General features: G+C 42.8%; 1 protein-coding gene across 1 annotated transcript in view; it reads right to left on the minus strand.

Annotated features, from left to right (window-relative positions):
• LOC309559672 (uncharacterized protein) overlaps window positions 1-12,281 on the minus strand; it is a 126,881-nt gene extending 114,600 nt beyond the window's left edge. The window contains exons 1-3 of the mRNA XM_082263054.1: window positions 11,949-12,281; window positions 6,309-7,063; window positions 1,932-1,992 (exon numbers count right to left, since the gene is read on the minus strand). Coding sequence (XP_082119180.1) covers window positions 1,932-1,992; window positions 6,309-7,008 — 761 coding nt within the window. The 5' untranslated portion in view covers window positions 7,009-7,063; window positions 11,949-12,281. The remainder of the gene's footprint in view (window positions 1-1,931; window positions 1,993-6,308; window positions 7,064-11,948) is intronic.
• Window positions 12,282-12,705: the final 424 nt, after the last annotated feature.

Here is a 12,705-nt window from a genome sequence, read left to right on the forward strand (position 1 = left end):
TTAAGGGATGTAATGTTTATATACTTCTCTACTTTAAGAATTGTATGAATAAAAAATTAAAAATATATTTTTTTTTATCACTATTGGTCTGTCTTTAAAGTCCATGAGGGGTGTTGATGCCGTTTTCTGCTCACAAAATTTGTTTCTTTAAATATATGGATTAGGCAGACCTCTCTTTCTCACACACACCAATGACCTCATGTATAATAGTTTCACAACCAATTACACTGACAATATGGTTTGGCAGGGGGGGGGGGTACTGGACTCTGAGCACTCTTCTCCCTCTTGAACCATACCAGGCTACATGCCCTTAACTTAGGGGGACCTCTTCAGCAGAGCAACTTGTTCCTGTGTTGATCAGGACAAGGAACTCTTCTGCAAATTTCTGGCTGTTGTTTACAGGGGTCTACAGATGGGTGGCTTACTGGAATTTGGAAGCTCTTTTAAACTAAACCCCATGTGAATGAGTAAGAAGTACAAAAAAAGTCCCCCTACTCACTCACAAAAAAACTAAACCGTGGTAAGTAAACTGTAAAGAGTAAACTGGCAATATACCCTCCCCATGTTAAGGGTGTGTGGCCTTGTATGGTTAAGGGGGGGTCGGGTTCTAGCTTCGACACCCTTCTGGCGAGCTAGGCTGCATGCATTGATATGGGTTTGGTATGGATTTTTGGAGGAACTCTAAGATTTTCATTACTTTTGAGCATGAGGTTGGACTAAACCGGCAGCTCCTCCCTAGTGTTTGGTAGTCTACAGATAGCAGAGAACAATGTAAATTGATGGCCGTCAACACAGACAAAGTGTACAGGCAGTTATCAATTTACAAGATTTTTGGCAGGACAATCAACAATAACATAACACTTTCAATTGTATATTCGACAGACCTAAAGAGAGCAAACAAGAGAAATTCTTTGTTAGGGATTACATGCCCTAAGCACTCACTAGATCAGACGAATTTTCCCTGCGTGCTGCCTTAATGTCTATTTAGTGGCAACTAATTGATGGACCACCATTGATATAATTTTTGTTTTAAAGATGCATTTAAAGTGGTTGTAATCCCTCACATACGGTGGGGATCGAAAGTTTGGGCACCCCAGGTAAAAATTTGTATTAATGTGCATAAAGAAGCCAAGGAAAGATGGAAAAATCTCCAAAAGGCATCAAATTACAGATTAGACATTCTTATGTCAACAAAAGTTAGATTTTATTTCCATCATTGACACTTTCAAAATTACAAAAAACAAAAAAAATGGCATCTGCAAAAGTTTGGGCACCCTGCAGAGTTAATGATGCCTTTTGGAGATTTTTCTATCTTTCCTTGGCTTCTTTAGGCACATTAATACAAATTTTTAACTGGGGTGCCCAAACTTTCGATCCCCACTGTATACCCAGTGAAGTGACTGGCCTCAGGTGATACACATAAATGAAACAAATCCGCCTACATAAGTTGTACCTGTTTATTTACAGTTGCCTTTCCTCTACAGCCATTCAAAGTGCAGAATTTACACAGGACCTCTCAGCTCTGAAAAGCAGGGGAGGGGAACTGAAATTACATCAGCGAGGCAAGCTCTGAGAGCTGATTGGAGGGAAGGGACACACAGCTCACAGGAACAGAGCTAAGACTATCAGTCATCTGGAGTATCCTCCGCTGTCACCATTTTTCTCTTGGTGTCAGGAAAACATGTCAGAAGTGACTCATGCTGATGGCAGAGGAAGGAGGCAGCAGACAGAAATTACACTTAGTGCTCTTGATTGAGATAAGCACACACTATAGAGGGGATATACTTTGTTCATATTTCATGTCGGAGGTTTACAACCACTTTAAACTTAGTTACTAGAATAAGCTTTTCATACAGTAAAACAACTGAGAAAGAGAGCGAGCTCACCCTCTTTTATGTATACTGTTATATAATATGCACAATATACTGTACCTGAATACTTTAATGGGTGCACACATGGAAACTCCAGAGTCATTGTCTGAAACAGCAGCACCTGGAAACCGGAGAGTAATAAAAGATTGAAAAGGGATCGGTCTGTTTTATTATATTGATAACATGTTATTTGTTGCTATATGGCGGATTATAGACACATGGAATGCTGTTCTTATGCAAACATTTTAATAAGCAGAGCAGAAAGCCAAACACCAATATGGTAATAAACGACATTGAAAAAATATACTTTCTAATAGAAGCATCTAAGCTGGCACTGCTGACACACTGGCTTCAATACAGGGGTCAGCATGAAAGCCATAATGATAGTTCGGGTTCTTCTTCAAATATGATTCACTGGCAGTTTTTGTCTAAATATTTTACAAGTTTTCTTGACTGAGTGTTCCTGATACCACCCACAATCCTGAGAACGTTAACTGGTGCCTTCAAAAACATGTTCTAGATCTGGTCCTCAAAGGCCAGATGTTGTCTTTTGCATGCATTTAGGTGGCCCTGTGGGCACTGTTCCTCCCACTGACACCAAAAATGGCACACGATTTTTCCCAGTCACACCAAAAATGGGACACAAATCCTATCACTGAAACATTTATGGAGCACAGTGGACTATTCTTTTCACTGACACGGATGGGGCACTATTCCCTCCTCTGCCACCAAGGATGGGGCACTATTCCCTCCTTGGCCACCAATGATGGGGCACTATTCCCTCCTCTGCCACCAACGATGGGGCATTATTCCCTCCTCTGCCACCAACGATGGGGCACTATTCCCTCCTCTGCCACCAATGATGGGGCACTATTCACTCCTCTGCCACCAAGGATGGGGCACTATTCACTCCTCTGCCACCAACGATGGGGCACTATTCCTTCCTCTGCCACCAACGATGGGGCACTATTCCCTCCTCTGCCACCAACGATGGGGCACTATTCCCTCCTCTGCCACCAATGATGGGACACTTTTCCCTCCTCTGCCACTAAAGATGGGGCACTATTCCCTCCTCTGCCACCAACGATGGGGCACTATTCCCTCCTCTGCCACCAACGATGGGGCACTATTCCCTCCGTGCCACCAACTATGGGGCACTATTCCCTCCTCTGCCACCAATGATGGGGCACTATTCCCTCCTATGGCACCAATGATGGGGCACTATTCCCTCCTCTGCCACCAAAGATGGGGCACTATTCCCTCCTCTGCCACCAACGATGGGGCACTATTCCCTCCTCTGCCACCAACGATGGGGCACTATTCCCTCCTCTGCCACCAACGATGGGACACTATTCCCTCCTCTGCCACCAACGATGGGACACTATTCCCTCCTCTGCCACCAACGATGGGGCACTATTCCCTCCTATGGCACCAATGATGGGAAATGATTCACTCCTCTGCCACCAATGATGGGGCACTATTCCCTTCTCTGCCACCAATGGTGGGGCACTATTCCCTCCTCTGCCACCAATGATGGGGCACTATTCCCTCCTCTGCCACCAACGATGGGCCATCATTTCTCCCACTTACACCAAGGATGGCGCACAATTCCTCCCACTGACACCAATAATGAAGAACCATTCCTTGAATTGACACCAATAATGAAGAACCATTCCTTCAATTGACACTATCAATATGGCACTATTCCTCTCACTGACACCAATGATGGAGCATTACTCCTTCAACTGATACTAAAGACGAGACACTATTCCTTCCAGTGACACCAACAATGGGGCATTATTCTTCCACTGACCACAGGCACTTGATATCCTGTTTCCCTGAAAATAAACCCTACCCCGAAAATAAGCCCTAGTTAAAGTCGTTGTAAAAACATGCAATCCATTTTGTAAAAAGATTATATAATGTACAGTGTGTCTCCTTTTATAACTTTATTGGAATATACCTTATTTACAGTGCCGCTGGGTGCTCACATGACCCGCCGTAGATCTTCTGCTCTCCTCCCGGTTGACGTCAGCGGCCCCTTACTCTGCAGTGCTCAAAGCTGGGAAGGAGAGTTCCAGTGGGTCATGTGAGCACCCAACGATGCTATAAATAGGGTATTTTCCACTATAAAAATACAAAAGGAGACACACTGCACATTCTATAATCTTTTTACAAAACTGATTTTGACCAAGGTTTATTTTTGGGATTACAGAATGTCCTAATGCTGACTCCTGAGCTGACAGGGAAGGCAGGGGACACATGACATTTTATTGTTTTATTCCAGGTTTTTTTAGAACAAAGAGAGGGGTAAATGACACAGTACACTGTGCTGTCTATCATGCCCTAAAGGATCAGGATTTTTTTTTGTTAGGGTTTCAACCACTTTAGGAGTGTCATGATGACATGACTGTTTTTAAATAAATGTAAATTATTGTACGTACCGTAAATAAATAAGACACCCCCTGAAAATAAGCCCTAGTGTGTTTTTTGTAGCCAAAATTAATATAAGACCCGGTCTTATTTTCGGGGGAAACACGGTAGTTGTTACTCTCACTGACTAACAAATCTGAGGCACATTCAACACTCACTAACCATTGGGCCTGCAGCATTGTTTATTCCCCTTGAAGCTAAGATATTTTCTATTCCCACTGGCCACAGTCTGGCTCCCATAATTTCTTAAGGACAGTGAATTGACCCTTTTGTTTAAAAAGTTTGGGGACCCCTGTTCTAGAGTATACAGGTGCATCTCATAAAATTAGAATATCATCAAAAAGGTAATTTATTTCAGTAATTCAATTCAAAAAGTAAAACTCATATACCGTATTTATCGGCGAGGAAAATGGAGGAAAAAGCAATAGTGCGTGTTATAAGCCGATATAAAAAAAAGGCCAGGAAGCAGCGCCGAGAGCAGAAGGGGGCGGGCCGGGCCGAGGAGAAGGAAGGACGAGCTGTCATAGGAAGTCCCGACTCCACGGCCGAGACGTGTGACGTCTATCATAGGCCCGCCCCCTTCTGCTCTGGGCGCTGTTTCCCGGCCTTTTTAAAAACTGATTTGGATTGTGTCAATGGCGCTTGCGAGGCTGCATTGCTGGAGACTGCGCTGGAGAGGCTGCATTGCTGGAGACTGCTGATGAGGCTGCATTCATGGGCACTAGTAAGATGTCATTTGATTTAAAAAAAATGTTCTGAGTTCAAAGCTGTTTATTTTAAATTTAAGCTTTTTTCCTGAAATTTCTCTCCAAATATTGAGGTGCGTGTTATACGCCGACACGTGTTATACGCTGATAAATACGGTATTTTATAAAGATGTGTTACACACAGAGTGATATATTTCAAGCATTTCATTTTGCTGATTATGGCTTACAGCTAGTGACACCCCAAAATTCAGTATCTTAGAAAACTAGAATATTATATAATATTATAAGACCAATAAAAAAAAAAACGATTTTTAGTAGAGAAATGTTGGCTTACTAAAAAGTATGTCCATGTACAGTATAGGATGCACTCAATACTCAGTCGGGGCTCCTTTTGCATGAATTACTGCATCAATGCAGCGTGGCATGGAGGCCATCCGCCTGTGCCACTACTAAGGTGTTATGGAAGCCCAGGTTGCTTTGATAGCGGCCTACAGCTCATCTGGATTGTTGGGCCTGGTGTCTCTCATCTTCCTCTTGACAGTACCCCACAGATTCTCTATGGGGTTTAGGTCAGGCGAGTTTGCTGGCCAATCAAGCACAGTAATACTATGATCTTTAAACCAGGTATTGGTACTTTTGGCAGTGTGGGCGGCTGTCAAGTCCTGGTGGAAAATTAAATCAACATCTTCATAAAGCTGGTCAGCAGAAGGAAGCATGAAGTGCTCTAGATGTTTCTGGTAGAGACACCAGACCCAACAATGCAGATGAGCTGAAGGCCGCTAACAAAGCAACCTGGGCTTCCATAACATCTCAGCAGTGTCACAGGCTGATCCCCTCCATGCCACGCCGCATTGATGCCGTAATTCATGCAAAAGGAGTCCCTGCCAAGTGTTAAGTGCATACTATACTGTACATGGACATACTTCTCAGTAAGCCAACATTTCTGTATTAAAAATCCTTTTTTTTTTTTGGTCTTTTGTAATATTTACATTTTTTGAGATACTGAATTCGGGTTTGTCACTATAAGACCTAATCCTCAAAATTAAAAGAAAGAAATGCTTGAAATTGAATTACTAAAATAAATTATCTTTTTGATGACATTCTAATTTTATGAGATGCACCTCTATATGTGCATGTTTAGGTATATTACATTGTAAGCATCTCTAGGGGCAGGGAGTAATGTTACGGTTCTATGGCACTATAACGGTTCTTTGTAGATATGAGAAATCGATCATTTAATTTACTTCTCTAGGCAAAAATCAGTACATTGTAGTGACATTTTAGAATAAACATTTACCATTCCTGTATAAGAAGTCATTGTTCTTGGGCTGGTTTGTCATTAACTTTCCAGGCTTGCTGGGCAAAAGTTCTTTCATGATGGTTCCCAAAGGATCAGGCTTAGGCTTGGGAACATTTGCAGGTGCTACTGAACTATCTGCAGTAGATATACTTTCATTCGAAGACCTGATCTCTGCTGGTTTTTGGTTTTTGCTTAGTGTTACTGTAGGGCTTTGATTAATCTTCGCTTCGTCGTTGACTTTTCTGGAGACGTTTAGCTTGTTTTGTAGCTCAGCTTTGTTTTGTTGAACTTGAGTGTGTAGATTTGGAAGACGAAATGAAGCCTGGTTCTGAGCAGCGAAGTATTCACTTTTATTCCACATGGGCACAAGTTTGGGTTTATCCCGGATAATGACAGCACCCCCATTCCTTGGGAAAGTTTCCACTTCCGTTTTCTGCTCATTTTGAAATTTTTGTAACTTCACCTTGGACAAGAAACTGTCAGGAGTCCATCTTTGAGAACCACTGTTAAAGGGACTGGGTAGAATCCCCTGGGGTGCCAGAGAAGGTGTTCTATCCAGACGTGGCAGTTTATGAACTGATCCATCCCCTTTGCCCAGCTCAGTTGCGATGGTGAATGTGTTGGGATATTTTCTGCGAAGATCATTGTAGAATCCATCTAAACTTTTGTTACTGGTGTTCGAAACATCCATTAACATGGCTTCCAAATGGTTCCCTCTCTGGTATTTCAAACATTATATCACAGTATTTTTCCTATGGAATGAATATAATAGTTTATTTTATGTTTATGGGATTATCTAATGATGTACAAGACTAAGTGCTGTTTGCATGGCTCCTTTCACCACTTGCCGACTGCCGCATTACTATATACGGCGGCAGTCATCCCCTCACAAGCAAAGTGACGTATGGGTACGTCACTAGCCTGTGAGGCTCTAGGGAGCGAGCGCGCGCCGCCAGAGGCACGCTCCTGCTTGCTCACAGACCCCCCCCCCCGCGCATGTGAGCGGCGGACCCGATGTCCGCCGCTCACTCGCTATCGTCGGTTACAGAGGGAGAAAGGCAGGCGGCTAATGTAAACAAAGCCGCCTGTCATTCTCCCCTTGTGTAACAGCAGAGATCATACGGTCCTGCTATGTAGGACCGTAGATCTCTGCTGTTACATGAAAAGCCACATCCAATCACAGTTAGAAGCACGCCCCTAGGGACACACATAACCCCTCCTCCTCAAATAAAGTTAACCCCTTCCCTGCCAGTGTCATTTTTACAGTAACAGTGCATATTTATAGCACTGATTACTGCAGTAATGTCACTGGTACCCCCAAAAGTGTCAAAAATGTCAGTCAAGGGTCCGATCTGTCCGCCGCAATGTCGCAGTCCCGCAAAAAAAAAAATCGCAGATCGCCGCCATTACTCATTAAAAAACAAAAATGATAAAAATCTTTCCCTTTGTTAGTAAACGCAATAACTTTTGCGCAAACCAATCAAAATACTCTTTTTGCGATTTTTTTTACCAAACATATGTAGCATAAAACAAATTGGCCTAAAATGTTAAAAAATTTTGATTTTTACATTTTTTTTTTTGGGAATTTCATATAAAATAATGTGAAAAATATTATTTTTGCAAAATTGCCGCACTTTTTTGTTTATAGCGCATGATCAAAAAATCGTACAGGTGATCAAATACCACCAAAAGAAAGCTCTGTTTGTGGGAAAAAAAGGACGTCAATTTCATTTGGGTACAGCGTCGCACGACCGCGCTATTGTCCGTTAAAATCACACAGTGCCGAATCGCAAAATAGGCCCTGGTCCGGAAGGGGGTAAAATCTTCCGGGGCTTAGGTGGTTAAGTAATTCTAAAGCAATTTTTTTTTTAAAATAACAAACATTGTATTTACCTGCTCTGTGCAATGGTTTTGCACAGAGCAGCCCCAATCCTCTTTCTTGTGGGTCTCCCGTCGGGGGTCCTGGCTCCTCCCACCTGCCAAGTGCCCCCAATAGCAAGCTTCTTGCTATGTGCCCACTCGAACAGGCTTGCTTCCGAGCCACACTCTGTGTGTCCATTCTCATACACAAGCGTGGCTCGGCCCTTCTTCCACTTTCTCCTCATGGGCTCACTGGCAGTGATTGACAGCAGCAAGTGCCATTGGCTCCTGCCGCTGTGTGAGCCAATGAGGGGAGAGAGAGACCTGGGAGAGCCGCTGCCTTCATGCATTGCTGGTTAGGAATGGGGTCGGGCGTGTTCGGGATCCCACCTGCCCGATCCCGCCAGGAAGCCGACACTCCTCACGGCTAACCACAGGCAGTGAGAAATTTCCCTATTTGCAGCTGCACAGATCCCGAACACGCCCGTGCCCATCTCTATTGCTGGATCGAGATGGGGCTTGAGGGGGGGGGGGGGAGTTGCACCCAGAAGGTTTTTTACCTTAATGCAGTGGTCCTCAACTCCGGTCCTCGGGGCCCACTAACAGGCCAGATTTTAAGTATTACCTTGGGGAGATGCAGACTAGAGTACTGCAATCACTGAGCAGCAAATGATATCACCTGGGATGTATTTCAGTTATCTTGCAAACCTGGCCTGTTAGTGCGCCCTGTAGGCCAGGGTTGAGGACCACTGCCTTAATGCATAGAATGCATTGGGGTAAAAAAAAAAAACATTGAATCTTTAGACCCACTTTAACACAGCTCAGAGGTCAGAAAAAAAAAAAATCTATACAGCTCTAGCAGTCAGTCATTTGAGGAATAATATGTCTGTCGATTCCTCTATCTCAGTGTGTGATATCTGAGCAATTTAGGATCAGGAAGAAGCTCTGCATAATGCAAAAACGACTCTCTCTATTCTACTTCTTGTAAGAACTACGGGCAAATAAAACTTACATATATAATGCAGTCTGCCCCTAGTTTTTGTATTTCTGAGTCCCCCCCCCCCCCAGTCCCACCACATACCAAAGTTTTATTACCTGTTGATCCTGCCAGTAGTTTGGTTATATTTCAACTTACTTTAACAGGGTGACAGCGCTGTTCATTCTGCAGTGAAATTGCACAGCAACGTTGCCACCCTTTGGATAGGTTAGTCTACCTTAGATGGATTTGTGGTATTAAATGGACTTTATCCACTTGCCGACCGCTTACTATATATATATATATATATATATATATATATACGGCGGCAGAGTGGCTCCTATAGGCAAAACCACGTATCGGTACTTCTCTCACAGATTCTCTGCAGCCACCTCTTAGCCCTTCCCCCACAACAGCTAAACTCTCCATCTCTCCATGCAGCTGCATCACCTCTGATCCCTGCTCCCCCACTGCCCTCACCTGTGTACAAACAGACCCCCCCCATCTACTCATCTCCTGTCCTCAACCCCGGCCGGTCTACAGTCAATTTTGAACAGCAGCAGGAGTGGCAGTGAGATCATCCAGCAGGGGGCGACTGCATCCAAGCCACTAGGCTGTTTCTCAGCCAGTATGGGATGCCCTATCCGGCTCTGAATCTGGGGACAGACTTGGACTGGGGACAGTTCCTCAATCCGGGGTCACCCTAATGTACACTGCAAGGGTGAGAACCTAAAGGAAACTATTTTTAAAACATGGTTACATTCTTAGAAAAAGACATCCCTGATTCTCTTTACATGGATCTTTTAAAGGAGATCCATGCTGAAAAGAATATGTCGGCTATAAATGAGACTGAAGTCATCTGACTCAAAATGTTGTCAGAACATCTTTTTTTCCACTTGAGAAACATTGCTCGGCATACACTATAGCTGAATAGCTGATCCATACATTTGTGTTCTCCCAACTTGACTACTGCAATGCTCTACTCGTGCGGCTGGTGTACCTAAATCAACTATTAATCGACTATAATATCTACAAAATTCTGCAGCCAGAATCCTCACCAGGTCTGGTACAAGTGACCATATTCCCCCTATCCTGGAGTCTATGCACTGGCTACCCATCAGGTTTTGCAAAGATTTAAGATCCTCTTGCTCACCTATAAGGCTCTTAACCACTTGTCGACTGCCTAACGACGATTTACGTCGGCAATCAGCCCCTCACAGGCAAAGCGACGTAGGTCTACGTCACTAGCCTGTAAGGGTTTTGGGAGCGAGCGCGCGCCGCCGGATGCGCGCTCCCGCTCGGTCACTGACCCCCCCGCACATGTGCCCAGCGGACCCGTTGTCCGCCAGGCACTCGCGATCGTCCGTGACAGCGGGAGAAAGGCAGGCGGCTAATGTAAACAAAGCCGCCTGTCAGTTCTCCCTGTGTAAGAATGGTGATCAAACGGTTCTACTATGTAGAACCGTTGATCACTGTTCTTACACATCAAGCCACAGCCAATCACAGATAGAAACACGCCCCTAGGGACACACTTAACCCCTCCTTCTCAAAAAAAAGTTAACCCCTTCACTGCCAGTGTCATTTTTACAGTAACAGTGCATATTTATAGCACTGATTACTGTAGTAATGTCACTGGTACCCCCAAAAGTGTAAAAAATGTCAGTCAAGGGTCCGATCTGTCCGCCCCAATGTCGCAGTACCGCAAAAAAAATCGCAGATCGCCGCCATTATGCGTTAAAAAAAAAACAACAAAAACGACAAAAATCTTTCCCTTTGTTAGTAAAGGCAATAACTTTTGCGCAATCCAATCAAAATACGCTTTTTGTGATTTTTTTTTTTACCAAACATATGGTAAAAAAAAAAAATTGGCCTAAAATGTTAAAAAATTTAGATTTTTAAATTTTTTTGGGGGGAATTTCATAAAAAAAAATGTGAAAAATATTGTTATTTTTGCAAAATTTACGCTCTTTTTTTTGTTTATAGCGCATGATCAAAAAATCGCACAGGTGATCAAATACCACCAAAAGAAAGCTCTGTTTGTGGGAAAAAAAGGACGTCAAATTTGTTTAGGTACAGCGTCGTACGACCGCGCAATTGTCCGTTAAAGTCACGCAGTGCCGAATCGCAAAATAGGCCCTGGTCCGGAAGGGGGTAAAATCTTCCGGGGCTTAAGTGGTTAAGATCCTCTTGCTCACCTATAAGGCTCTTCATAGCTTGGCAACCCATTATCCATCTGAACTTTTATCTACTTACCCCCCCCCTCCGCCCCTTGTAATCTCCGCTCCTCAAATTCTGGTCTTCTGTGTATCCCCCCTTCTCAGCTTCACTTGATGGGAGACAGAGCCTTCTCCTGCTATGCTCCAAAATTCTGGAATTCACTTCCAAAGATAATCAGAAAGCCATCTTCTCAATACTTAATCAAATCTAAAAACGTATTTCTTTCGACATGCTTTCACATAATTGTCCCTTTTTTGTTTGTTTATTTTATCCTGTGTATTTCTTGTTCTTTGCTTAGCGCTTTGAGAAGCTACCTTTTAAAAGGTGTTATATAAAATAATTTTTTATTATTATTATTATTAATAATAATAATAATAATAATAATATTATTATAAAAATAAATATAAGAATTATTATTATTATTATTATAAAAATAAATATAAGAACTCCCATCTTGAAAAATCCTGAGATTAGGTGCTACATTCTTGCTGCAATAGAAGTACATAATAATTTTAGATGGCATGAACTCTACAAAATGAAAAATAAGTAGAATTCTGTAGGGAGCCAACCAATTTCATACATACCTGAACACAGAGCTCTTTTTAAAACTTGACAGCAGCGAATAGTTTGGCGTATTCATTTGCACGTAATATCCAGCCAGGGAAGTTTTATGGATGTAACATTGATGTTCTCTTTGGGTCATCTGCAGCCACTAGTGAGTCTTTGTTTTTGGCCCATGTGTTTGCAGAGCCTGTAGGTGTGATTTAGTCAGTTATGGGGTGTGATTGTTGTATGCTGCTGTCATGGTTGCAAGTCCTGGACAAAGATCTGGTGCCGGAATGTATCAATTCCTTGTGCAAATGACAGAAGGTGGAGCAAACTGTACCTGCTAGGCCACCTGTCGAGCCATCAATAAGCTCCTGTGTTTACATTGATGTGGAGGTGCATTGCCTATTCAGCAGATGGTTCAGTTAATCTTAAAAAAACACTTCAGGCAAAACGCAAAATTCAGTTGTAATTTTGCAAGATGAATATTTAGGTATCTCCCTTTGTTTTCTTTCTCTCTGAAGTATTGTGTGGAAATAGGGAAGGACAGTTTTGACTTGCATGAATTTTGACTACAGTAAACCCCCCCCCTTCCATTGCGGGGGGTTACGTTCCGGACCCACCCGCGAAAAGTGAAAATCTGTGAAATAGAAATACCCTATTTATATACATTGTAGGCATGTTTTTATAACTGTCACTGTACTTTTAAAAGCATTTTAAGGTCTTTAAACACACTTTTAAAACAATACAAACTCATTTAAACACATAAAAGATACTGAGAGACAAAGCAAAAGC

The sequence above is a fragment of the Pelophylax lessonae genome (assembly GCF_965119305.1).
Source record: "Pelophylax lessonae genome assembly, chromosome: 7".
Taxonomy (NCBI): domain Eukaryota; kingdom Metazoa; phylum Chordata; class Amphibia; order Anura; family Ranidae; genus Pelophylax; species Pelophylax lessonae.